The sequence below is a fragment of the Panthera onca genome, chromosome A2, assembly GCF_046562875.1.
Source record: "Panthera onca isolate mPanOnc1 chromosome A2, mPanOnc1 haplotype 2, whole genome shotgun sequence".
In the NCBI taxonomy this organism is placed as follows: domain Eukaryota; kingdom Metazoa; phylum Chordata; class Mammalia; order Carnivora; family Felidae; genus Panthera; species Panthera onca.
Genome location: NC_138340.1, coordinates 25974273 through 26002029, shown reverse-complemented (window position 1 = coordinate 26002029; position 27757 = coordinate 25974273). Strand labels below are relative to the sequence as shown.

Below are 27757 nucleotides of genomic sequence, written 5' to 3'. Positions count from 1 at the left end.
CCCAGCCCGAGGCTGGAATCTTTGCAAGGGACTGGAGAAGATAACATGGAAGGGGAACTTGGGTCCTTCCCCATGGGGATGCGAAAGCAGGGCCAACATGGAGGAAATCTGAAACTCTCAAGACAGGCTTCCCAGGGCCGCAGGGGCTGGAAGGCAGCAAGGGAGAGGGAGGCACAGCCCTGCCATCGGAGCTCACGGCTTAATGTGGGAGAGAAGCTACACTCAGGTAGGAAGGGTAACTCCGGGTTACACTCAGGTAACTCCAGGCATAGGAAGAGGGTCACAGAAAAAGTGCCTCAGGGGCTGAGAGCATGGATGCTGCCCAGGGAATTTTGGAAGGAGGCTGGCAGGGACTGAACAGAAACAGGAATGTCCTGTGGCACTGCCTCATGACAAATTCCCTTTCTGCTTAGGCCAGTTTGCTGGCTCCTCACCACCAAAAGCATGAATCCTCCCTGCAGTGGGGGCAGCCTTTGCATGGTTCGGGTGCACACCCAGGTCCCTCTGCCTCAGCCATTTCTCCCACATGAAATCCCCTTTTCCCGGTGTCGCCCAAACCCAGCTCTTCCCCCAGGGCAGCTCCAGTGTACATGAAAACAATGAAACACTTTCCTACCTTCCCCTTGCAATGCCTTTCTGTTATGGCCCCAGTAAAATCTTTCCCGCCTGTCAAAGCCTGTTTGCAAGTCTTGCCCCCTTCCAATTTCTCAGGCTGCTCTTCAGAGAAGTCATTTGTTCCTGAAACAATGCGAGCCAACAACATGATTTGGTTGTTCAAATATCTAATGCTCCTTCAGTATGCATGGACAGGAAGCTATTTTGTTTGTTTTTAATGTTTATTTTAAGAGAGAGAGAGAGAGCATGAGCAGGGAAAGGGCAGAGAGAAAGAAGGAGAAAGAGAATCCCAAGCAGTTTCCATCCTCAGCACAGAGTCCAACACAGGGCTCAATCTCACGACTTCAAGATCAGGACCTGAGCCAATATGAAGAGTCAAATGCTTAACCCACTGAGCCACCCAGGTGCCCTGACAGGAAGCTGTTTTGAACTGACCAATCCCACCATGCTCAGCAGTTCAGATCCTTCTGAGAACCTTCTTGAAAACACTGAGGCACTGAGCATGGAGGGCAACCTTGTCACTTGAGAAGTGAGGGAGCCAAGCTCATTGGGCCTTGGGCCAGCTTGGAGAGGTGCATTCCAGTAACTGAAGAGCTCTCATGGAAAGAGTTGAGTCCTGGCTAGATCAAAACAAGGACAGATGCAGTTAGAGATTCAAGGACCTAGGATCCAGTGGCAAGGAATACTTGCCATTATAAGATGCTGCCAGATGAGGGAGCTAGAGAAAGGTGGGGAAGCATGTCAAGATTTGTCTTGGCCTCCGTTAGAAAACCCCAAATGTCCAACCGTTAGAACAGCCTCCGGTGGTCTAGGGAGACCTGAGAAAAATAAGGGCAACATGCTGAGGTTTTCATAAAGCTAGTCCATTTTCCTTTTTTGATACAGGTCCATAATCCAAAAGGCTCTGAAACCAAGTTTTCTGGTTTGGCACCAAAACTCATTTGGCAGAAAATCCTGTCCTGAACAGACATATAGTTATTTATAGCCTTATTGCACTTACATGCATCTTCACAGTGAAAAAAATTGAAGGTCTGACAATGCTAAGTGTCAGCAAAGGTGTAGAAAAACAATATAATTTATTGTGGGTGGGACTGTGAAGATGCACGTAAAACATCTAAAAAAATTTAAAAAGGCAAGTGCGTTTTTAAATTTTTTTAGATGTTTTACATGCATTAAACTTAAAACTTAAAACATTAAGTTTTTAACGTTAATATAGTTGAATTTATTTTTACCTTTATAAGTTGACTCAACACCAAGGTCATAAAATTACTTGTCCCACCCTCTTTTTTCACTAATAATTTGTCTTTAATTTACTTGATGTTAATTATCTTAAATTTTTATTTTTAATTTATTTATTGCCAAGTTAGCACATGTTGCAACAATGATTTCAGGAGTAGATTCCCTAAAGCCCCTTACCTATTTTAGCCCATGGCCCCTCCCACAACCCCTCCAGCAACCCTCTGTTTGTTCTCCATATTTAAGAGTCTTTTATGTTTTGTCCTCCTCCCTGTTTTTATATTACTGTTGCTTCCCCTGTGTTCATCTGTTTTGTATCTTAAATTCCTCATTAGAGTGAAGTCATGTATTTGTCTTTCTCGGACTAAAATTTTTATTATTTTTTATTTTATTATTTAATGTTTATTTTTGAGAGAGAAAGAGACATTGAGTGAACACTCAGAGTGTTCAGTGGCAGAGAGAGGGACAGAGGATCCAAAGCGGGTTCCAAGCTGTCGGCACAGAGCCTGACGTGGAGCTTGAACTCACAAACCGTGAAATCATGACCTGAGCTGAAGTTGTACGCTTAACTGACTGAGCCTCCCAGGCACCCCTATTTTTTTTATTTTAGCAGACCGCTTGGGGGGGCCGGGGAACAGAGGGAAGGAGAGAATCTTAAGCAGGCTTCACGCTCAGCATAGCGTCCGACGATCCCACCACCCTGGGACCAGGACCTGAGCCAAAATGAAGAGCCCGAGGCTCAACCAGCTGAGCCACACACGCGCCTACACATTTGTTTTGTGTGTGTGTGTGTGTGTGTGTGTGTGTGCAGATTGTTTTTTTTTTTTTCTATACAGAAAACCAACTGTCCTCAAACTGTTCATTATTGTTCATTATTTCTCCATGATTTATAATGCAATGAGACCTATATTACAACATACCAAGATTCCACAGTGGCTTTATTTCTGAGCTCTTTTGTTCTGCTGTATGTGGATATCTGTCTCTATCTCTGCTTTAATATTAGCATATAATATTATATGCTAAATCATTATAGCTTTCTTAGAAGCCTTGAAATTTGATGGAGCAAAGTCTGTCCCTTCTCTTTTGCAGAAGTACTTGGTAATTGTTGAAACTTTAAATTTCCTCATAAATATATCAGTTCTTTATGTATGCTGTCAAAGAAAAATCACATTGGAATTACATTTATAAATTAATTTTGGGAGAATTGACATCTTTAAGATACTGAGCCTTGCCCCTTCATGATCATAGCATATTTGTCTATTGATTCAAAGCTTTATTCCAGGTAGTTCGTAGTTTCTGATGTTATCATACATAGGCCCTGTTTTTCTGTTATATTGTAAAACTAGTTGTTACTGGCATTTAGCAACACTAGTGATATTTGTATGCTTATCTTACACTGAGCCACCTTTATTCAATTCTTTTAAGTCCTAATCATTCATGTCTTTAAGTTTTCTGTATAAATCATTAAAAGACCTGAGAATGACATATTTGTGTTTTCCTTTCTGGCCCCTATATTGCATTCTTATCCTGGATACGATTAGCTAATATGATGTCAAGGATTTTGGTAAGAATTAGTATTATGTCCAATTCTTGACTTGAATAAAAATACTAAAAATGCCCACTCGAATAAAAATGCTACTTAAAAAAAGTGTGATTGCTGTACATTTTAAAACACACTTAAAAAACTATTGTGGGAGGGGCACCTGGGTGGCTCAGTAGGTTGAGCGTCTGACTTCCAGCTCAGCTCATGATCTCACAGCTCGTGAGTTCGAGCCCCGCATCGGGCTCTGTGCTGACAGCTGGAGCCTGGAGCCTGCTTCACATTCTGTGTCTCCCTCTCTCTCTGCCCCTAACCCACTAGCATTCTGTCTCTGTCTCTCTGAAAAATAAACAAATAAACATTAAAAAAATAGACTATTGTGGGAAATTTCAAACATATATAAAAGTAGAGCAAATAGTATAACGAATCCCCATTACCCTTTCCAGTTTTGACAAATGGTGTTAATCTCTTTCTTCTACTTTGAATACTTTTGAAAAGAAGATACTCAGGACTTCCTATATCATATAGCATACATTTTTTTTAAAAGACTATTTTCTAGGGCAATTTTAGGTTCACAGCAAAATTGAGTGGACCATACCATGCCTTTTTTTTTTTAAACCTTGAGTTTTTTCCCTCTCAGTTTTCAGTCAATTTTATATCCTCATTCTTATTTTCTTCTTTCCCTCTCCCCCATCGTTTCAACCATGCTATGCTATATTTTAGGTATTTGTGTAGGCCACCTTAAAACCTTGAGACAAAGCATTTATTATTGAATAAATGCTTATTCAGTACCTTTCTACTTGGTAATTGATCAAAACTAGGCCCAGCTTTTCTCATTGGAGTTTTTGTGTATACTTTAAATAAGGCCAAAAATCTGTAAAAAACAAAGACTTCCTCTACCGTCAAATTTACATCCATGGCAAGAGAATGTTTGCTGGGACTAATCGATTTCATTCCAGATCCGTGAGCACACCATCATACTATCCACCAGTGACTACCACTAACAACTAGAAAGTAGTGTTTCAAGTCCACCTTAAGACGATTTCTACTTCCTTTATCCAATGAGTATTTGTTGGGTATTGAATATGTGCTAGGCACTGTACTAAGCTCTAAATGCACCGAAGTGAGTTAAGCCCCAGGAGTCTAGTGGTGGAAGGCAAAGAAGGAAAAAGCAATTACAGCGTAGGGAAGGAGGGGTAAGCTATGAGAGCTGTACCCAGCCCAGAGTTACCATTAAAACCGATTCCCTTAGTTTTTCACATAATGGTTGAAGATGGACATAGTTAGTTTTAAAATATCTATTTTGAGAAATCTTGATAAAAGCTTCTGAACTTAGCTTACAGGTATGACAGTTACCTTGAGGAAGCACAAGCTTGAGAATTCATCACTCAAAGAAATGCATTTCCTAAGTGCTGTCTTGTTTTGGACTTTCTACAACTCATTTAGAATCAATAAAATCAATGTAATGAGGGAAAGATGTAGTTCTTATAAAAGCCTTCTTAATTTGTCTGTTTTGATGCATTTCATAAAGTCTGCTAACAATCTAGGTTTCCTAACGAGAAATTAGGTGAGGAATCAGTCTCCAAACTGGCTCCCAGTGACCCCTGCTGCTTCTTAGTATCCATGCCCTTGATTAACCCTCCCAAACTGTAACTGGGTTAGTCTGTGTAACCAACCAAATATAGCAGAGTGATGGTGTGTCACTTTAGAGATTCAAAAGACTTCTATCACTTGTTCTGGGGAAAAGCCAGCTGCTGTGTCTGAGTGGCCCTATGGTGAGGAACTGAAGCCCTAGGCTAACAGCCACCTGAATGAGCTTAGAAAGGAATCCTCCAGGCCCAGCTTGATTGCAACTTCATGAGACCCTGGTCCAGAACCGTCCAGCTCCTGGGTCCTCAGAAACTGATAAGAAAATTTGCTATTTTGGGGTGCCTTGGTGGCTCAGTTGGTTGAGTGTCTGGCTCAGGTCGTGATCCCAGGGTCATGGGATCAGGGCCTGTGTCAGGCTCTGCACTGAGTGTGGAGCCTGCTTAAGATTCCCTCTCTCTCTCCCTCTCCCTCTCTCTCCCCCCTTCCCTCCCTCCCTCTGCCCCTCTCCCCCACTTGTGCATGGTTTCTAAAATAAAATTTTTTTTAATAAATCTTTAAAAAATAAAAAAAGTAAATAAATGTCTGCTATTTAAGCTGATAAATTTGGGGCTAATTTGTTATAGGACAATGCTTAACAAACAAATAGATTTTGAGACCAGAAAAACAAATGTTATTTTAAGTATTCAAAGACAGATAACTTGAGCACATAGAAGGTACTATTTTCTCCAGGTGCTATCAGGGCACTTCATCAACTTCACCGAAAATAAGGGCTTTATGTGGACGCAACACGTATGTAATTTGCCCACCACCTAATTTAAAATAGAAAGCTTTTCTCAGGTGCCTGTGTGTCTCAGTCGGTTGAGTGTCCCAACTTCAGCTCAGGTCATGATCTCATGAGTTCTTGAGTGAGTTCGAGTCCAGCATTGGGCTCTGTGCTCTCAGCACCAAGCCTGCTTTGGATCCTCGTGTCTCACTCTCTCTCTGTCCCTCCCTCACTCATGCTCTCTCTCTCAAAAATAAACATTAAAAATATATATATATATATATAAAGCTTTTCTTTTTTCTAAAGTTGCATGACTTAACAAATGGATTCATGGATTCTCTAAGATATAATGGACCTATTCATCATATCATTTTCTCAGAGCAAAAAGGTCCGTTCCTTTGATTACAACTTGTACAATGTATCAGACAAATGGATTTGAAGAATCACATCAGATATGCTGGCTATGTAGTATTTGGAGTGATCCTTTTGGTGTGGAAACTCTTACCTATCACTTTAGTTTATTTCTGCAGTCAGAAATCCTACAAATGACCTTGTAAAGTAAACCATTTTATAGTTGCAGAGAGAGAGAAAGAGAGAGAAATGTTCCGAGAAAATGACAGGATAAACATCTCATGGGTTTGTTTTTGTGGGTTTTTTTTTTTTTTTTTGCATCAAATGTTTATTGAACTCCCCTAAAGACACAGACATGGTGCTGGACACCAGGGATTTGCAAATAAATAAAAACTGGCCTCTGCTGTCAAAGAGGTCTAGACCCAACAGGAAAGGCAGGCATGTAAACAGATAAGAATATGAAGCAAGGCATGGTACAAAAGGTACAAAGGAGGAGTCCAGGAAGAAGTGCCCACCTCTGCCTGGGAGGGTCAGGGACAGGCTCCTGTGTTGGGCACAAACATTCAAATGGAGTGCAGCATTGACCCACAGGTACAATTTGAACATCCATCTCAAACTGCTTGAAACTTAAATATGGTATTGATGAAAATCAGACCATTGTCCAACATTAGGGCTTAAATATTTAGCTGGTGTTGCATGGATTAAAACATGTACATGCTGAAGCACTGATAAGAAAAAAACATCTGGTGTGTTAGGATCAACTAAGAGGGAAATGGGGCTGTGGGGAGGTGTAGAGGTGCCCCCTAGAAAGTGCTGGCTCCCACAGCTCCAGTCATCGATTTTTTAAAAATGTGATTATCTACAAGAAGTGCAAAGTTACAATGTCCAACTTTAAAATGATACCAAATTTAGTTTGTAGAAGCAAAGGTGATCAGTTTTATATATACTGACTTTATAAGGGGAATAAAAATTTGATCAAAAATATCCACGTTAACTCTTTACACTTAGTTAAGGAGTACATGGTGGGGAGGGGGTGGGGGGCACTGTGCGATGGGAGTGGTCAAAAAAGCATAGGCTAATTACCTCAGAGCAAGTTTTCAACCAAAATCACAATGGCATAACTATGCAAAGATGTGATAAATAGTGAAGTAATATATGGCAGAAACCTGGGATTCAAGGAGTGGAAATGGCTGAGGTTTTTAATGCCTTTGGTGCTCCTTCCCTGGCTGCTTGAAGAGCCAGCCTGGCACCAGGAAGTGTTCCCAGCCTCACAGAAATGGATCCCTGCCATTTAAGAGGGCAGGTATGCTGTTCAAGCAGGTGTGCCTGCTTCAAATTCTATGTGGAACAAGATGATGGGATGACTACACACATAAGAATTCAGGATAAAAAACAAAAAACAAAGAAAAAATCCCCTGTGGGCTGTGATTTCACTGAGTGAAGGTTTTAATCTCTGCTAAATGAAGTCTGGCTACCTAGATGTACTTGGGCCAATTCAAGAGGCCAGAATGAAAAGATGAAGTGAAGAGTGTCTGAGCCAGTGGAAGAAGCACAACCAGCAAAAGTTCTTTTACTCCCCCACCCCCACCCCCAGTCCCTTCGGCTTTTCACTTATTTTCAATGTTCTTGTCTTTTTCATAGGCTTGATCTCAGTGTCCTTGCATGATAGGGGTAGTAAATTATGTATTACAAGATCTGGGCTGAAACATGCTTAATCTTTAGGAAGAAATATAGAGCTGCTTAATCTCCTGAATGAGTAGCACTGTAAACACTGTAAACACATGCAGTAAGATATGGTGAACATGTGCTGCCATGTGCAAGGGATTATTGATTAGTGCCTCCATCCAATCCATGCCCCAGCCCATTCATGGAAGATTACTTTCAAAGAACCTGTCTGGTTATGATACTTCACAGGCTTTAAAAAAAAAAGCAGGGGCGGGGGGGGGGGGGAGGGCGGGGAGCCTGCTTGGCTCAGTAAGTTAAGCATCCGACTCTTGATTTGGGCTCAGGTCATGATCTCACGGTTTATGGGTTGGAGCCTGTGTCAGGCTCTGCACTGACAGCAGAGAGCCTGCTTGGAATTCTCTCCCTCTCTCTCTCTGCCCCTACCCTGTTCATGTGCCTCCTCATTGTCTGAAAATAAATAAACGTTAAAAAAACCTTTATATTAAAAAAACGACAACACTTAACCCTAACCTGTTACTTGGAAGGTAGAGTTCAGACCATTTAACAGGGCAAAATTCCAGGAAAGTAAAAATGCTTTCCAATCACAATGTCTTTTCTAGGAAAATCAGTCTCAGATCTTAATGGTTTTGCAAAGCCAGGTACTTCGAGAAAAACCAGTCCTGTTACCCTGACTTCCTAGAAGGGAAACTCACCTTTGGCTCCATAGCCAGATGTCTCTGGCTTGGGTGGCTGAAAGTGATAGGAAATGTGCGAGGACCTCCTCAACGGTCCCACCGGCTCCTACATCTTCCTCTAGTGAATGGTATTGTAAACGCTGACTTCCTTGCCTTTATTTCCCCTCTACCCCAAAAGCTTTGTGATGAGAGAGGCTGAGTAATGTCAGGACCTAGCAGAGTGCCTCATTCTAGTCACTCAATAAATATTTGCTAAATGAATGGATATAAAACCATCAAAGTCTGGAGATACAAAATGGAGTAGCAAAAAAAGAAGTAATCCTCTTGATTCACAACTCTGTAACAATTACTCTGACTTGGAGTCAAAAATTCTCTGGATTTTTTTCCCCAGATAGGCAAAAAGGCGAAAATGGATGGCTAGCTAAGGCCTCTTCCAGCATTCTACATACACGCATGCACAAAGCATGTTTAAAATTGTATGACTAATTTTGAAATGAATACACCAGAATTCATAAGTGCAAATGAACATTAGTTCCTTTAAATGTAGGTACTTTGATAAGTTAGTTATTCAATTATGAAAACCAATTTGGAATTCTGGAGAATTCTTTTTGTTTCTAATTTAAAGCAAAACCAAATATAGCTTTTTAAAAATTCACAAAAGTAATATATATTTGACACTAAAAACAAATCAGAAATCATAAAAGGAGAAGATAACCTACCCACAATCATACTGACAAAACCACTACTTAGCTTGAGTGTAAATCTGAGTCCTCTATGAACATATCCTATCTGCCTACATTGTTTCTTTATAAAACCAGCTTTATTCCACACTGGTAACTTCTCGCTTTTACCTTAATATAGTATGAGTATCTTCTCATATACTTTGCAAGCACAGTAATCTATTGGGTGGCAATATCAATTTATTTAACCAATGACCCACTCCTGGATATTTAGGTTATTTACCCATCACTATTACCCAAAAAAAAAAAAAAAAAAGCTACATTAAATGTCCTGGTAATTACCATTTAGTGCACACATATTATGTTCTCAGAACTTCCAGAAGTGAATTTTTTGAAACAAGGCTGTACATTTGTAACAAAGTTGATTTGTAGGTAGTTTGTATGTAGCAGATCTCCATCTTTTGACAGTAGATATAGCCACTGGAAGGAGCCAAGAGTCAGCTGGGGTAGAATCTGGTGATTACAGTCAGAGATCAAGGGAGGCGATACTATTTTTAGTTGCAAGCCTCTGACTATTCAGCAGTGTGACAGGTTTTCACATGTGACTCAACGTGGCTCTGAAGGCAGTTGCAACAGGAATTCCAAACTGTTGTAAGCTTTGGCTCATTATCAAACTAAGCATATTACTTCCCAAAGACAAAACCATGAAGGGGACACACAGAGCTAGGTGATGCCACTTTCTCAGGATTCCTAACGCTGCAGTTACATCTCGTTCACATGCACAGAAAGTCTCAATAGTTGGGTCAATTCATTTAAATAGTTGACTGGTTCACTTAAAACTTACATATTGGCAGCTTTTCCAGTGTGACATTCTCATAAACTCTCATTTACCACTTGGATGACACTTCACGTGTATCATCTTTTTAATTTTCATACTACCACTAAACACATAGATATTATTCTCTCCATTTTATACACAAGGAAATAGAGGCTCGGAGAAGATAAGTGATTTGCCCAAGGCAGCAGAGCTGATAAAAGGCAGAGCCAGGATGCCAATAAGGATCTGTTTAGCTTCACCAGCCACATTCCTTTCCTTTTCTGAGCCAGCCATGTAGCACCTCTGAGTAATTCTTCAATGTATCATTACAGGGTTGTTCAATCTTAACTACTACGATTAACATTTCTTAATGACGATCACTACCAGTGAACAATCCTATTCTTTATTTAACCTGGAAGTGAACTGAACGAAACTGGAGGTATTGCTTATGAATAGGCTCATTCATATTCTTAAGAAAAACTGGCAGTAACTACAAAAACCCATTAATTCAATTTGAATAAAGTAAATATTGATACTAGACTTTACATTTAAAGAGACTTGTCTGGCAAGTGAGTCACGTTTTAACAATAACCATAGTAAAAGGGGAAAAATTAGAGCAGCAAGTTAAATAAAAGGCTAATAAAACTTGAAGGCAACAGCTCAGTGTTTTCTTTTAACCCCTGAAGAACACCAAATATATATTACGGTGCATAAAGAGTCATTTCAAGAAACGACTATTAACAATCTAACAGTAGAGTCAACACTAAGAATTTCAATGATATCCAACTCAAAAATGCATAGGGAGAGTAAAGTTATTTTATTAAATCATGCACATCACGTGTGTTAGTGCAAATAGTTTAATCTGTACTCCAGAAATTCTATTGTACTTTATATCTTTACAAAATAGATTTAAAACAATTATTTACTTTAAAAAATGTAATTCTGAAGTTAAGCATTTCAGAACAATATTTGCAATAACCTATATACAAGAGGTACTGGGTACCACTGGCATATTAGCATTCTGTGGTGGAGTGGCTTCCTGCAACAGAAAATGATGAAATGAACTATATGACAGCATTTTCTACAAGTCATTGGTGACTAATTCCTCCATAAATCTAGTGATACTCCCAACAGCAAATCCCAAATAGCTTAAAATATAACCTTTAAAGTATAAACAACGACTGCCAAACATCACAAGGCAAATTATATCCTAAACTTCTATTTCAACACTTGGCTAGGCCTGTGGATGGCCACAGAACATTCGAGCCAATTCACTGACATTCCCTCCCAGTTGCGCTGACTGAAAAATTTAACTAGGTGATACTTTAGGATATTCTATGACCTAAATAAATTTTATTGACATAACTGTGGTGCCGCACAAAACCATAGCTAAACTTTCACTTCTGTGTTTTAAATTTATAACATCAAGCAGTGTTTTTAGGTGCTTCACTGTGCATGGAACACTACTAATCTTGGGAATAATGCTTCTCGTAAACAGAATGTCCCAATTAACAACAGTAAAAAGAAAATAACCATTTGCATACCCGACCAGGAAATCTGTTGGTAGGTAACAACAGCTCACCGTGAACATGAATTAGCTTTGAAATATCATAACCAAATTAAGTCAGTAAAAGCTTATCTAAAGAGATATTAATTCTTTCTTCAATTAAACATGCTTGGAGGAAGAGATGATAGAAAAAAAAATCATGCTTCCTAAAATGCTGTATATGAGAAAGTAACTTGGCTTTTAAAGAAAATATCTCTTTAAATACATGAGGTTTAATAAATTGCATTCCAATTGACTCAACAGTTTGGTTTACTGCACTGAAATTGTAGAATTACTGTTTTTGCTCCCAGAAATACTTCAGTTTGCTCAAGAAAATACACACTCTCATGGAAAGTTTTTCAAAGTTGATGTCCTCCACATCGTCAAGTCACATTAAGGCTGAACAAGCGTGCACATATTCCCCAAATTATCACTAGAACAGAATATTTTCCAAGTGTATTTCTTCTTAAAAAAAAAAAAAAAGAAAGAAAAAGAAAGAAAGAAAGAAAATCCACGCAAATAGTTGTCTCTAAGTCTTGTTCCCAATAGCTCAGTGGTTTTATAACAAGTAAAAATGGCGTAAATATGTAAAAAATATATATATATGTGTATATATTTCAAACTGATAGGCACTGAGCACACAGGGCCTCTCTTCCCATGTATGTGTTGGTTGTTTGGTTTGGGTAGTTATCGAATCAGAAAAATGAATTATCTGGCCATTAGAATTCAGAGTAAAATACCCATAAATTTAATGTTATAAATAATTTGGTGTACCAAGAAGCCTACTTTAGGCCACCATAATATTCAGAATCTCAACATACTAATTTAAAAATTACATGAAAAATTGCAAGCAAATTATTGCTTACAGTAGAATAAAGTCACAATTTTATATCCTCTTTATAGATAGATACATTTTATATAAGTTAAAGCAATGACCCTACAGCTGTATTCTTGCACTTCTGCTGTCTTAAGAGGTAAAAAGGAAGAAAATGGTTCTGTTTGTCCCCAGCATGAGTGTGATGCCAGCTTCTAAAGGGAGGACGGTGTACGGACTCAAGAAACGCTCTCATGGAGAAGCTCTGGCCAGACCTGGCACGTACAGCACGATGGCTGTCACCGCAACCAGGGCAGCCAACATGGGCATCCAGGGCCAGGGTTTCTGTGTGGAAAGAAACCGAGAGTCAATATCACATTCTTCCCTCTCTTTTCATACCTACTAACCCCTTGGTTCCAGAGAGTCCTGAATACTTAACAGAATATTAGAAAAACCTTATCTTTGCATAAGAATAAATTTTAAAAAGAGAAGAAAACAGGTGAGGGAGTCAGGTGTGAGGAGAACCATTATAGCAGGAACGCTTTTAGAGGACCATTATGTGGAAGCCACGTATAGCTCAGGAAAGTCTTGAGCAGTTTTCAATTTTGTTACAGTTGAAACCTAACAGTGACCCCTAAGAAACCCTGTGGGCTCAGCCTGCTTTATTTACTCCAGTGTCCAAATATTGCAACTAACTGATGTACACAGATGCCTGGAATATATGTCTGCTTAAAATGTTTATTTCTTCTTCTTCGCTTTTTAATGTTTATTTCTTGATTAAAACCAGATTTCTATGTGGGGATAGTTTTACAGAAGGAGCTGGTGGGTAAGGTGATAGAAAGAAAATGGTCTAAGCTTTGATCCTCTAATTTGAAACCACAGAAGACAAGATCAGATGGGGTTCAAGATGGGGAAGAGCTATTAGGACACTGTCTCTTTGATACTTTTGGTAAAAACCATGTCCAGTGCAGTAATGTCACATGATTATCTCATATGATCTACTAACACGCATGCCTGTTGCAGGCAAGCATGGGCGGGCTGTTCCCTGTTAGCTTTTGGAGGGCTTTATAAGATCACTGTGCTCTGGTTGATAGCTCTATTTTCCACTCATGTTCTAAGAGTCTCACTGGGAAAGTTGGCTTTTAAAGAAATATTCTGATGTTGCAGATCAGGGCTCAGAAAGATACGGGGAGGTTTATACTCGCATAAGTAAATGCACACTGGGGTTGAGATCATGAGCCACTGGTCCATTATGCTAATCTCATCCTTTTTCATCTTCATAGCCACAGTATAAATACAGGCAAAGGGTTGAAATGAAGAAATTCTACACTACAGAAAAGAAGAGGGAAAGGAGGAGGGGGAAGAAAGCTGGCTGAAAACTTCAAAGAGGCAAACGCTTCATTTCTCATTCAAATCTGATTAAACGTAATTGGGAAGGGGGGTGCTAATATTGCAACAATTCATAGTGTATTCCGGTTTGCTAGAGACAAAGACTCGGTTAAAGGCAGCACATTAACAACTGGTTAGGTTGGAATTAATTCATGGTTAGCATCACTACAAAGGAAACAAGACAAAATGTTATGTGATTAGTTGATTGTTCAGTTCATTTGTATGACACAATACATGGCATACTAAATGAAGGGCTTGCTTCAGGTAACAAAATACCTGTGTGATTCTGCCATGCACTATATTACAAATATGGCACAAACAGGTGACGGGGACAAACAGACAAGGACTCAACAGTAGTGCTTGTACCTTTCTCTACCACAATGGACCGAAACACCAAAACAGGAAAGCCAGGAATAGGCCGATGAATACGGCTGGGACGGGTTGTAATATGGAAGGCTAAAGAAGGGAAGGGATATTAAAATCATTTTATGCTATAAAAAAAAAAAAAAAATCAGATAAGATGATTTAGACCCCGGGAGGTGGGAAGGAGGGTAGGAAGACTGAGGTAACAGAAGTAATAGCACTCAGGTTTTGAACTGATTTCAAACATTTTAAAGACATCTAATACAATCCAGAATGACGGACTGCGGTATGTAACCACCAGTTTAAAGGGACATCTGGGAGCAATGGGCACTGTGGGTGCCCCTAACACGCTAATGAAATGTAGCATGTTAAGACAGAGCCACGGCGACACTTCAGCGACCAACGCTCTGCTTGACAGTACATTCTTTTTGTTCCGTATTTGGAATCCATTATTTGACAATGTAGTCCCTTGGAAGTGGCTAAAGTTTATTTTATCCCTCCATCAAAACCTTTTTTTAAAACCAAAACTCGCTTGCCTGAGATGGTATTGCTTTCAAGCTTAAAAATAAATGCCCTGTGATGTATCCTTCCTAAACTGAGCAAGAGATCTGACACAATGTGTGATAAACATTTGATATATAAAGACAGGCAGTTGAGTCTCAAGGCTTTCAGTTATGTTACCAGAATAGAATTAATTTTTAAAATTGGATGGAGTTACTGCAATGAGTTTTATTGCAGAGAAAACTTTATTATCATAAGTCTAATATGATAAAAAAAAGGAAATTCACCTTTTAGGCAAATTATTGATACAACTATAAATAATAAAAGCCAGGTTACTTTTGAAAAGGTTCTAAACAGTACAGGGGTATCCATTCTGATTATGCTAGATGTCTTCGTAGGTTAATTTAGTAGAAGGTGGACTGAAATTCCAAATTCAGAAAGATATGATTTAACACAAAAGAGAGAAATAACCAAACCATTATGATCTGATTTCAGAAGAGGTCTGTAATCTACATTTTCAAAATAAATGCAATCAATTTTGCTTAGCATAAAGCCTCCATTCCCAATTTATCAACTTCTCAAAGGCTTCCGCCTAAGCAACAAGACTTTATATTCTAAAAAACTAATAGCAAAGGACAGTTGGACACAACTCATGAACATTTTGTGTGCAACTGCATAATTGAATGGCCATGCAACATCACTCTTTTGTACTTGTGCGGCAAAATTAAGCAGAGTGTTTTCCTCTGTAGGAAGGGTGTGGCTTACACCAGTGCAGTGTCCAAGCCATGACAGGGATTTGAAATAAGTCAGAGCACAACCAACTACACTGAACAGCCACCAGTTAGGTCCCACAAAGGCAATGATCACCGAAACATATAATAACACAACATATATTTAGTATAACATCTTTTTAAAGACTATCTGCCTTTCTAGTAAATGAAAAACAAATTAATATTAAACTCAATTTATGTGAAAACGTTCCAATTTCTCTCTCTGTCTCCCTCCCTCTCTCTCTCACACACACACACACACAGACACACACAGACACACACACACACACACACACACACACACACACACACACACACACGGCTTTACAGAAACTCACCAAATATTCCCTAATATTTATAGGAGGTCAAAAAGACGCCAAGCTTTTTGGGAATATGCCTTAGTGAGAACATTATTAGTGTAAAATGAAAACCATAATTAGGTCTCCATTTTTTGGTACAGCCAAGTGCTGAGGAGTCGACATGTACTACTCTTTCTTAGGTGGGTCCCTGGTGGCACAGTGCTTCATTTCCCAGCAGGGGAAATGAAGTGCCAGATGATGGCTTGGTGACAGAACTTCAGATTCATCTGGGGAAAATCTGACAGTTCTTAGGTAGATTATTTTCTTGCAAATAAGGCTCTTCCTCCAGGCATTCCTCAGGCTTTCGTAGGGATACAGGTTAAAGGGGCAAATTTTTACTCAACAATTTGAGAGTACAATGATTCCATCATGGAATTTCATAACGAAAAGCTTAGTTTACATACTACAGGCCTCAGTTTCTCAAATCAGTAATAAAGTCCTCTGAAAACTCTATCTCAGGGCTTTCACCTGCCTCTCAGTCAAAGCTAAGCCAAGTTTGCAAAGACTTACATTATTTCCTTTCTCTCGGAGCAGCTTCAGGTTGTCTTTACATTGTTTGAGCTCATCTGTGATTGATTGTTTTTCCTGCTCAGTCATTTCAAACTTCAACTTCAGTTCTGAGAGTACAGTCTGTGTCTTTTCATACTAAAGGCAAAGAAAAAAGAGTGTGCAGACTCAACTTAAAATGGGTAGGAAGTTATGGTTCTCTTCAGGCTTAATACCAGACCCTGTTTAGCCACCTGCAACACCAAAGTCAAGCCTTTTTGTTTTAAGGAGGATAAGAATCATTTGCACTAATAATAGGAAGTCTTTCATGTTAACTTTATTCTATGTAAGAACTTTCTGGCCCTGGAGTTTAAAAAAAAAAAAAAAAGAGAGAGAGAGAGAGAGAGAGAGAGAGAGAGAAATCACCATTGTGTCATCTGTTTCTAATATAAAGGGTCACTCTTTCCATTAAGTGAATTAGAGGAGAAAAGTAAAGTAATTTTCAAACTGAGCCAAAAGAAAGGCAAGTGAAGAAAAACTCCGAAGGCTAATTAAATGGTGAGATTAGGAAGTCTGAGTTTATATCCTGGTAACCAATGTCAGCCAAGCTATTTTAGTCTTGAAGTAAAAAGTATTAACTCCCATCAGGCTTTCTTTTACCCAAGCATCACTGGGTATTAAAGTGTTCTGGATAATGAATTTCTAGGCAAATAAAGTAAAGAAATAGATCTAAAGTACTGACCACTATGACTGAGGCATTTCTATCTTTCTACCTAAAACTTATAAGCATCAATAAATAATTTTTAAGAAGCTGTTCCTGATAAATACTTTTCTATAGTGAAACATGCCACTTCCTGCTCTGAAAACCAGTTCACTGAATATAACTTAATGTTCAGACAGACTTGTGTATCCTATGAACACTGGTGAGGTCAATGCAAGACACAGCATAGTTTGCCCCTACTTTAAATGGCCCAGGAGGCCAGAATTTTAGATTGGTTCTACTTCTAGATACTGCATCTTACATGAAAGCTGGGCTCCCAGTCACAGAACAAAAACCGTTCTGCTGCTGGTTATGGCTTTGTCTCAGCCTCCATTGCCCCACTCTCCCATCTCTGAAGGTTTTAGAAGGAATACAGACAGACATGGCTGAGTAGAATATAAATATACCATGGGTCCAGCATACCAGAAAGGTTTCTCCTTTTTCCTCCTATATCCCAGAAATTTCTCAATAAAAGACACCTTTACGTGGTACTTCTGAATAATGCAAATACTTTGGAGTGATTAATTAGGAGCTCGTCATTATGCACTCCAAAGATAAATATGAAGCAGGATGCAAATGTATAAAAACATTAGTCAGAAGAGGTGAGAGCAGGGGGATTAGGGTCAGCAGAGAGATCACCAGTAAATGGGAATAAAGATATGGGTGTAGAGAGGGAGGCAAAATGTGAAGGGAACTCCCTGTTACCTAACAACATTCCCAGAAAAGGCCAGGTAGTATGCCAGACAATGAACCAAGGAGTAAGATTCATGGACTTTATGACAACTTTTTTTGTGGGGTCTGTGGACTTCCTTCCAGAAGGCGGAAGGCTGCTGGCAGGCTGCCAAAGCAAATTTAGCATACCTAGACTAGTCTTTTAGAACATAATCAGTTCTCAATGACCTGATTCTTAACAGTGATTTTGCTGACCTAAATTTTCCCTTACGTTCCTTTTCCACTATTCTTACATCCAGCTTGCCCTTTACACCAAAGCACTTAATCATTTCTCCATTCCAGGGGGTGTGAAGCAGAGTGACAGGAAGGCAGCCAGTCAGGGAGTGCCTGCTGTTTACCTTCAGCCTGTGCAAGGGCTCAGGCCCTTGCTCCACAGCCAGGTGGTGAAGCCAAACAACTTTCCTGAGGCAGTCTTTGCACGACTGACTTGTATACTCAACATTTTATGAATTCTTAAGTTATAGACACCCCTACTAAATTCAAGTATAAAGATGCTTTTAATCAAATATAAAGATAATATACCATTATTTCCTCTTAATACTGAAGATTCAAATTTCCTTTCTTATGTACTTTCTTTTTGGTTAAATGTTCAAATAAAAGTTGCCATGTATATAAAACTTAATTGTTGGGGGGCGCCTGGGTGGCGCAGTCGGTTAAGCGTCCGACTTCAGCCAGGTCACGATCTCGCGGTCCGTGAGTTCGAGCCCCGCGTCAGGCTCTGGGCTGATGGCTCGGAGCCTGGAGCCTGTTTCTGATTCTGTGTCTCCCTCTCTCTCTGCCCCTCCCCCGTTCATGCTCTGTCTCTCTCTGTCCCAAAAATAAATAAAAAACGTTGAAAAAAAAAATTAAAAAAAAAACAAACAAAAAAAAAACTTAATTGTTGGAACAAAGGTCACCTTCTGCAGCCTTAGTTTCACACCTGGCTTGGATATCATTTTTGCTCCATCTTGCTTTCTAACTCGAAGGTAAGAAACGAGCTCAGTTCTGAGTAAGAGGGAAATACCACACAATATTACCAACAACACCTTTGGTTCTTCTTCATAAAAATAATCATATCTGGCTTGCTTAGCTTGTAATAGTTTAGCCTGTTACAGTGCTGAAGATACATGATACTGTGCACATTAAGCATGATTCTATGAGAGAAAGGAGAACAAAGGGGAAATGTTGAAAGAGAATATATGTGCATTAGTAAAAAGTAGTAATTCATTTGCAGTGGATTACACAGATAAAAGAATCTCATTAAAGAACATTTTAGTTACAGACTAGTGTCCAATAGTTGACGACAGGACAAACAGAAAGAGAAGCAATTTTACATTACAAAGGAGTGTGATGACTACACATCATTTCACAATGGAAAACACTGAACAAGAAAATAGAAAAGAAACATATTGACAAGTTCAGACATATTTTTAAATGCGCTGCATTTAATGCAATCCAGAGCTGTCAACAATTTAGATGCTGTGACAACATGCCACTGCCATTTGAGGAAGCAGTTAAAGCATTTCTCACTGATTGCTCAGTGACCAAAAACAGGCAAACAAATAATGCAACACAACGGCCAGTGCATTCATAATAACATACAACAGAGTCATCTTGCAACCACAGCATTCTTCCCAGATTTTGAAAGGACTATGGCATATGGACTGGAAGGGCACAAAGTGCTTACAGTATTAAATACTAGGATATTTACTTTGGCACAAAATTTGTGTTCCAACTAAATGAGATTTCTCCCAAAACGCATATCCTTAGCAAGAAGATAAAAACGACATGTTACAAAATCAATATGGCCACATGTAAATAAAAAATGTTACAGTTTTTTTTCTTTAAGAACAAACATGAAGACAGAAGAACAATAATCATGTCCACTTTCAGGATACTACAAGGAAAGGGAAGTGCAAAGAAAAACTGGATTAAACAGATCTTCTAAAAACAATTTTGGGAAAATTTGTTATTAAAGACAAAGAGTTGTCTTCAACTTCCTTCTCTGTATAATGAATCTTTCACTTAAGAGAGTCTACAGCTGGGGCGCCTGGGTGGCTCACTCAGTTAACTGTCTGACTTTGGCTCAGGTCATGATCTCAAGGCTCGTGAGTTCAAGCCCCGCATCGGGCTCTGTGCTGACAGCTCTGAGCCTGGATCCTGTTTCAGATTCTGTGTCTCCCTCTCTCTCTGCCCCTCCCTACCTCGTGCATGCACTCTCTGTCTCTCTCAAAAATAAATAAACATTGAAGAGAGAGAGAGAGAGAGAGAGAGAGAGAGAGAGAGAGAGAGAGAGAGTGTCTATAACTGGGGTGGGCCCTGACCAATACGTCAAGATGCACCAGCCTTCTCTGTCCCCTGGGCTGGCCAGGACTCAATGCAGGGAGGATAAGGTAGCAAGACTGAATGTAGCTCTCATTGCCTCATTGTCAACTTCAAGGTTTTGCTCAGAAAGAGGCTGGGTGAGGTCTCTACTCCAAAATCAAGTCAAGGTTTTAGGCCAAATGATATGAAAAGTGAGCATGCATATTTGTGAAGAAGGGAAGAAGGGGAAAAAGGGGTGGAGGTGAGGGAGAAGAAAGTAAAAGGTCACAGGATCTGTGTTTGGCTGGCTGGCTATGAGGTGAATTTTAAGTAACTTTCAGGCCAGGTTCACTGAGGGGTTTAGACAGCATTATGGTAAGGCCCCACTTTGTTTTCCAAAAGTATTCCAAATTAAATATGATATTGTCTTTGAAAGATAAACAATGAATTGAGGAATCTGGTACAAAGGGCTTCTCATATAAGTCAACTAACTGGTAGAGAAAAAATTTTAATGTAATTTTGTATATTTGTATTTTTGAGACCAAAGTCTACTAATGAATTCTCTATATATGGACCATGATACACAGCTAGAAATCACCAGGCAGAGATGCTCCAATTATCAACTTTGTGACAGGTAATGGGACTTCTGCTTCCCTTTATTTCTAACTAGCATGAATATCTGATTTGCTTTTGGCTTTAAGTCCAACCATAATTGGGCTCAGAATGTCTTTTCGCTTTACCTCTTTCTGTACATCCTTTGCTTGGTTTTCAGCCTTACTGAGAAGAGTTTTTAAACCAGCTGAATCCCGAAGATGCTGTTCTTTCAAAGATCCCACTTGATTCTCAAGCTCTTTCCTAGTCATCTGAAGGATGCTGAGATCACTGGTAAGCTCTAAACTCTGCTTCTGAGAACTGCAACATAAATATTAACAGTTATTCAATTCATGTAGAAACTAGACATAGCAGGAAGTCCAATTTCTTATACATTTCACTAGGAGGGATGGAGTAAATTTCAGAGGAGGAAAAAGTACATAAAAAATAATAAGATACATTCAATAAATAAAAAGCATTATACACTAAAAAATTGCATGTTTAAAGCTGTGTTCTATTTTCAGATTATCAAATATACACAGAGGCTGAAATCTTGAAAGTAGAAGTAGGAGGTGACTAACTGCATGTTTTGTTACATCACGTTATATTAATTGTATTATGAAAAGATACAGTGTGGGGCTTCCCCAGGAAAATAGCACACTTTTCAACTATTTATTTACTTAAGTACTGGACAAATAGAAACTTAAAGCTTAGGAGCCACTGTCAATTCAAGTAAAGAAAAAAGACACACCAAATTGGGGAGAAAGCATGAAACAAAGAACCAGGAGGCTGGGTTCTAGACCCTAGCTCTGCCACTATTAAGTTGTAAGATGTTGAGCAAGTCACTTAATTGGTGCAGTTTACTTCTCTGAGCAAGCATTTCCTGAGCTCTTAGATCTGTGCCAGGCACCATGTTACACAGACACAAATAACACAAGGAGAGTCTCAGTGCCCTCCATCGTCAAATAAGAAGATTGAACTCAATAATTTTGGAGGCTGTTTTCCGGCTTAAATTCTATAATTACTTTTATAACTTGATGTAAAAAAATCCAATTTACACACTACAAAAACAGCTTGATAGGCATGAACAGAAATTCTTTGTTCAATTCCTTGTGCATCACAAAAAACAAAAGACCTAAATAGTGTAGCTGTTTGAAAGAATGTGGCTCCCATTTACAACAGAAATAGCTAAAGAAGAATAAAGTTTTCAAAATGACAGTTTTATGCTTCTCAGAATGGATCATAAGATTCAGGCTCAATATTATTAACCAAGGCACTATGGAGCGTAAATCCCATTCTGACTGTATGCCAGGCCAATTCTTAGGGGCGAGTGTGACGTCAGTCCAATATAGCTAGGAACTAAATGACATAGAAGACTCTGTAAAGAAAGTCTAACTTCTAAATGCTCCTTAAATGCTGAGGTGGCTTACCAAATAAATTGAGAGGGCCACTAAACCAGAAAAGCTTAAGAAACAGAATTAATTTGTCTTAAATAGTTTGTGACTTTAGGCAGACAACCTTGACTAATGATATAATATATTCCACCCTTCTGGGACCTAATATTTTTATAAGATGTATGTTTCTAACTCATAAGGAGTTTGTTGCTTTTCGATGCTTCAACAAAATTTGAAGTAATTTAAAAAACAGCACTTAAAAATCTGCCAGATTCCGATTAATTACATCTTAAGAATGAGGGATCAAGTTTAAATCTTTAAAATATCAATAATCCCAAAGCAGGAATAATTTCAGATAATCAATATTAGTAATCAAAGATCAGTATTTCTTCTCTTTTCTTTTCTTTTTTTTTTGAGTAGTCTTCACTCCTAATGTAGAACCCAACATCAGGGGCAGGACCTGAATTGAGATCAAGAGTTGGATGCTTAACCAACTGAGCCACCCAGGAGCCCCAAAGATCAGTATTTCTTGCTTATGATAGAATACCAAACTAAATGGATTCACTAAGATTCCAAATATAAAGAATTTGAGCGTGTCTGCCTCCCTTACAATCACTTTATACCAAACAACTTGCCCAAATGTGCTGTTAACACAAACATCAGTTGGTACATACATAAACATTCACATGTGTATAGTTGTGTCTGGGCCTTTATTTTGTCCTGTTCAGATTTTGGAACTGTTTTTACAAAATTTTAGATGTTACAAACATATTTACTCTTTGTTATTAATTATCTCTGAACATTTAAAAAGTATAACACATAAATGTGTATTGCATAGATGTACAAAAGACTGGAAAGATAGGACACTGAAAGAGAAAGAAGTTTTATAGTATTGATAACACATGGTATTGTAAGAAGCCATCTTACAGAATAAATCTACACATCTTGTTCCTTCAATCGTTCTTGATTTTTCAAAATGTATAATCTACTGCAATTGCTACTCTTTATGAGCAGATGAGGCTTACCATTTTCTGATATATCTAGTCCTTTCTTTATTGTTTTCCCCTAAAGTTTATTTTTATGGGAACTTACCTTGATCACTAAGTTTTTGCTAACCTTGATGCTCTTGAGGATATAAACACAAGGTTAACAGGAGAGTAAGGACTCCCATTTATGGTGTATTGTGGGGAGGGAGATGGATTAATTAAGAGTAACTTCAATAATAAACATGTACAGGGGCATCTGGGTGGCTCAGCCGGTTAAGCGTCCAACTTCAGCTCAAATCATGATCTCATGGTTCGTGGGTTCAAGCCCTGCATTGGGCTCTGTGCTGACAGCTGGGAGCCTGGATCCTGCTTCAGATTCTGTGTCTCCCTCTCTCTTGCCCCTCCCCCACTTGCACTCTATGTCTGTCTCTCTCTCAAAAAATAAACATTAAAATTTTTTTAATGTAGTAAACATGTACTACTTTCGCATTCTGAATTAGAACATAAAATTGTTTAAATAAAAATATGGAATGGATCAAATTTTTAACAGATTGATTTTAATTTTTTTTAAATGTTTATTCATTTATGAGAGCCAGAGCACAAGTGGTGGAGGGATAGAGAGAGAGGGAGATACAGAATCCTAAGCAGGCTCTAGGCTCTGAGTTGTCTGCACAGAGCCTGACACAGGGCTCGAACCCACGAACCGTGAGATCATGACCTGAGCGGAAGTCAGACGCTTAACTGACTGAGCCATCTAGGAGCCCCAGGAAGAAATTAACTTTAAACTATACATCAAATGTTGGTGGGGAAGCAGGAGTCCACTAAATTTGCTGGAATAAATTTATTGCCTTCGTTGGTTTGTTTGTAAGGTACTGGATATTAGAAAGACATAATTGATCTTATATATTATTAGTCTTTATATAACTAACTGTGAAATTCAAAAGCTGAATTTGTATCTTTCAATCTTACAAATTCTTTATTATAGTAATCTTCTGATCACCCTTACTAACAGAAGGGATCATTGGTATGAAAGAAAAACAACTTGTATTTGAAATTTTTATCACTTAGTTTACAGGACAAATTCAATCACTGATTATAGATCTTTGCTGTTTGCTTGTTCAGGGCTTTGTATGGGGAGTTGTATTCCATGAATATATATTCCTTGAGTACACCAAAAGGAAAGGACATGTAGGATGAAGGTAGAAGTAAAAATAAAACACTGCTGAAGTATTCAGTTAGTGTGCATAACTTGTCAAATAGCCAAAAAGAGTCTGGCTGAACATTGCTCCCAAAAGGTATTTAAGTATAAAATTTAAATTTAATTTAGATGAAAATTTAAGATAAAGAAATATTTTGAAGCTAAAAAAGAGTTCTTGCGTACTTGTGCAATTCTTTTTCTTGTCGCTGCAGTTCTGATGATAACAAAACATTTTCCTTTTTTAGAGAATGGCATTCGGTTTCCAATACATTCCATTCCTTTCTCAACTTCTCTAGTTCACCTAAAATAGTCCCAAAACGTATTCATTAATATAGGAACATAATTTCCATAATAATTCAGAGGATAAGGGAAATATTTCAGAGAAAAACATACCTTTCCCCCCACCAAATACATGGCTATTTTTTGATTCCTGTTTATTTTGCATCTATACCTCAGGTAAGTCCCATCACCTTGAACTTCAGTAATATTTTCTTCCCATTCACTTTTATATGGCAAATAATTCTAATAGTATTTAAATAAAATATTGTAAAAAATGTCAATTTATTGTAGAACTTGCAGACCTGAAGAATTTTTATAGCCCCAATATAAAAACATCGCTTTATAGTTTTTAGTCCAAGTTGTTGGACTAAAGAGAAAATGGTCCAAATGGTTATTTTGTGCAAATTATCATTGTCAAGAATTAAGAGTTTTATGTAAAATACGTGTACTCACTTTGTAGCCTTGTTGCTTCCTCTCTCTGCTGGTCCTCACACTGCTGACATCGAAGCTGAAAACTATTTTGTAGACTTGTGATTTCTTTCTCATATTCAGACGCTGCTTTCCGCCACCGCTCAAGCTCAGCTCGCACCTTCTTAAGCTCTTCTTGTAATGAGGCAATGTCAGTGTCCCGCTCACAGGCAGCCTTTTCTGCTGCTTGATGAAGGAGTAAAATTTCATCCCGGGCACTAAGCAGTTCATCTCGAGTGCTTGTGATTTCACTGTCCTTCTCCTCCCGGAGATTCTCAATATTGATGTGTAACCTCTGTAGTTGGGCTACAAAAGGATATTTATCTGTCATTTTCTATGTCCAAAGCAATTACAAATAAATGAACTGCCCAAATGAGACTGTAGTTATCACAAACTATACAAGCAATCCATGTTTAATGCAGAAATGTCAAAATACAGAAATACAGAGAGTAAAAAACCCAAAGTGATCTTTTTATTTCTCTCACACAGAGAAAGTTGCTTCTGACATTTGGTATTTATTCTTCTGGATTTTTTATATGTAATTATACACATATAAAAGCAAAAACAGAGAGGGAGTCTAACATATATGGTGTTCTCTATCCTATTGGCGATGAATATCATTTAATAACAAAAAAGTTACACTGTGACTTCTTTGACTAATCCCTTATTTTAAATATTTTAGGCTGTTCAGTTTTTAATTACTATAAAAAATACTGCTTATAACGCAAGCCTGATTTTTTTCTTAGAGTGAATTCCTAAACACAGAATTTCTTGGTCAGATGGTATGCATTAGTTTGATGTTCTTGATTCAATTTTCTGTCAAATATCAATTCCTTGAAGAAGCTTTCTCTGATGCCTTATCTAAAAATAGCCCTCTCATTCTCTAGCCTACTACTCTGCCTTTATTGGATATCACATTATATATTTGCTTACTGTTTATCTTTTCCACTGACTGTACATCTCTTCCATACTCTATCCTCAGTACTAGCAAACAAACAAGAATTATTGGTTGAATTAATGAACTGACAACATTAATGAATGCTGCCTAATCAAGGAGGTGTATTTTTAAGATTTAGTCTTGTTCCCTCAAGACTTGAACTGGAAACAATCTGTATAAAATACTTGGTTCAGAACTAGAAAACTAGTCTTGGTTACTATAACACAAGAAAACTATAGGTAGAAAAATTCCTTAGGGTAGAAAAGAAGAATAATTAAGAAGAAAGGCTGAGAAAGGGTAAGGCTGCTCCATAAATAAGCATTAAAAAAAATTAGGCCTTTTAAAAAGTTTGCAGGAAGCATTGAGAGGTTAACAGGTTCAAAATCTGAAAAGACATAATGGCCAGAGATGAACAGGACCATACGCTTGTGGATGAAGTCATGAAATACACATACTGGCACTAGGGGGTGCCAATGATGACTAGGTAAGACAACTTTAAGCCAAAAGGCAGCCCTAGTTATAGAATCTTCAGGGAAAATTGCCCATATACAGTACAGAATGGAAATATAAATTGAAATCAGATTTATATAAGCTAATGGATAAAAACATTAAATTATAATGAGCTTAAAGAATTTTCTATTCAAAAAAATATACAATCTATCCCAGAAATTCTAACTTGACCATAATAAAAAAATTTTTAAATAACTCAAATTCCCACTCAAAAATAAAACCCAGAAGACTGCTTTTTCTCAGGGATATTTTAGGGCAAATATCACAGGCCTCAGACAGTGATTTCCTTTTTTTTCTGAACTGAGATTGCTTGACTATTTAATTTCTTCTGACCCTACATCTCAAACTAAAACTTTAAAATAACATTAGTTCTTTCTTTGACAGTGAAGACAAATTAATTTTGCTTTAGGAATTTTACAATAGGATGGGAAAGAAAGGTTTCTTCTAGGGCTCTCACAATTAGAACCTAACAGTACCAGGAACTCTGGTTAGAAGAAAACCTTTGGCAGGCAGGGATCTTTCTGGTCATTTCTGGATAGCCCACACAAAGAGAAAGCAAAATGGTGGGTATGAAGAACAGCTTCTACCAATGAAGGCAGGGCAGGGATCATTGTGCTCTTCCATGTGATACATAATTTTTGTTGTAATTCAAGTGTGTTATGTGTATTAGAAATGATGTCATCAAGCTAGAAGTGCTGATGCACAGAGCAGTTCAAATTGGTGTCCTGTCCAAAGGCCCCCTGTGTAGTAACTCACTACATAACCCTGAAAGTGACAGTTTTGCCAAACCCATGTCTTCACCTATGTTCTTCCCAATCGAAGTATCTACTATTGGAGTACTAGGGGATCTTCTCTTGTATCTTCTTAAAAAAAAAAAAAAAAAAAAAAAAAAAGCCTACCCAGAGGTCTAATTATAGTCTCAGATTCTAGGGACAAACCAAAGACATGAAAAATGGGAATCCTCCCAACTCTTACTTTCCATTCCTTTTGAATCACTACAAACAAACCATAATAATCCCCAATAGCCCTGAGATGTTCCATACCTTGAAGAACCTGTATCTGTTTACTGGACTCCTCAACTTGATTTCGATAGGCTTTTCTTTCTTCTTCCAAAAGAGCTAAAAATAAAATACAGTATATCTAATTTTGTGAGTTAATGGAAGTATTCAGAATTGAGCAGCTGGAAATTTCTAAGAAATTAAATTTTGTTTCTAAGAAGGAAACAAAAGCTAAGGAGTAAGTATTATCAGTATTAGCTGTTAGATAGTTTAAAGATTTTAGGAGCACAGAAGAGTAGTAATAAATCTATTCAATTGAATAGCAGAGTTTTCTAGACCTTGTCTCAACAAGATAATATGTGCTATTTTTTACATGAGAAGCATTCTTGCTAGTTGTTAATCAGCATTTTTGAGCTTGAGTTTTAAAAACAGACTTAAAAC

The 27757-nt window shown here is 38.2% G+C and overlaps 1 protein-coding gene across 35 annotated transcripts in view; it reads right to left on the bottom strand.

Annotated features, from left to right (window-relative positions):
- Window positions 1–10750: 10750 nt before the first annotated feature.
- Window positions 10751–27757, bottom strand: part of SLMAP (sarcolemma associated protein) — a 150143-nt gene continuing 133136 nt past the window's right edge. For 20 of the 35 annotated variants that reach the window (XM_078442889.2, XM_078442907.2, XM_078442897.2 and 17 more), the window contains 6 exons: window positions 27362–27436; window positions 24857–25177; window positions 24308–24425; window positions 20696–20867; window positions 16205–16339; window positions 10751–12657 (listed from right to left, as the gene is read on the bottom strand). In XM_078442889.2, the coding sequence (XP_078299015.1) occupies window positions 12565–12657; window positions 16205–16339; window positions 20696–20867; window positions 24308–24425; window positions 24857–25177; window positions 27362–27436 (914 nt within the window). In that variant the 3' untranslated portion in view covers window positions 10751–12564. Of the gene's footprint in view, window positions 12658–14067; window positions 14158–16204; window positions 16340–20695; window positions 20868–24307; window positions 24426–24856; window positions 25178–27361; window positions 27437–27757 lie in introns of all 35 variants that reach the window. The other 15 variants (XM_078442892.2, XM_078442893.2, XM_078442909.2 and 12 more) reach the window with 1 other exon arrangement.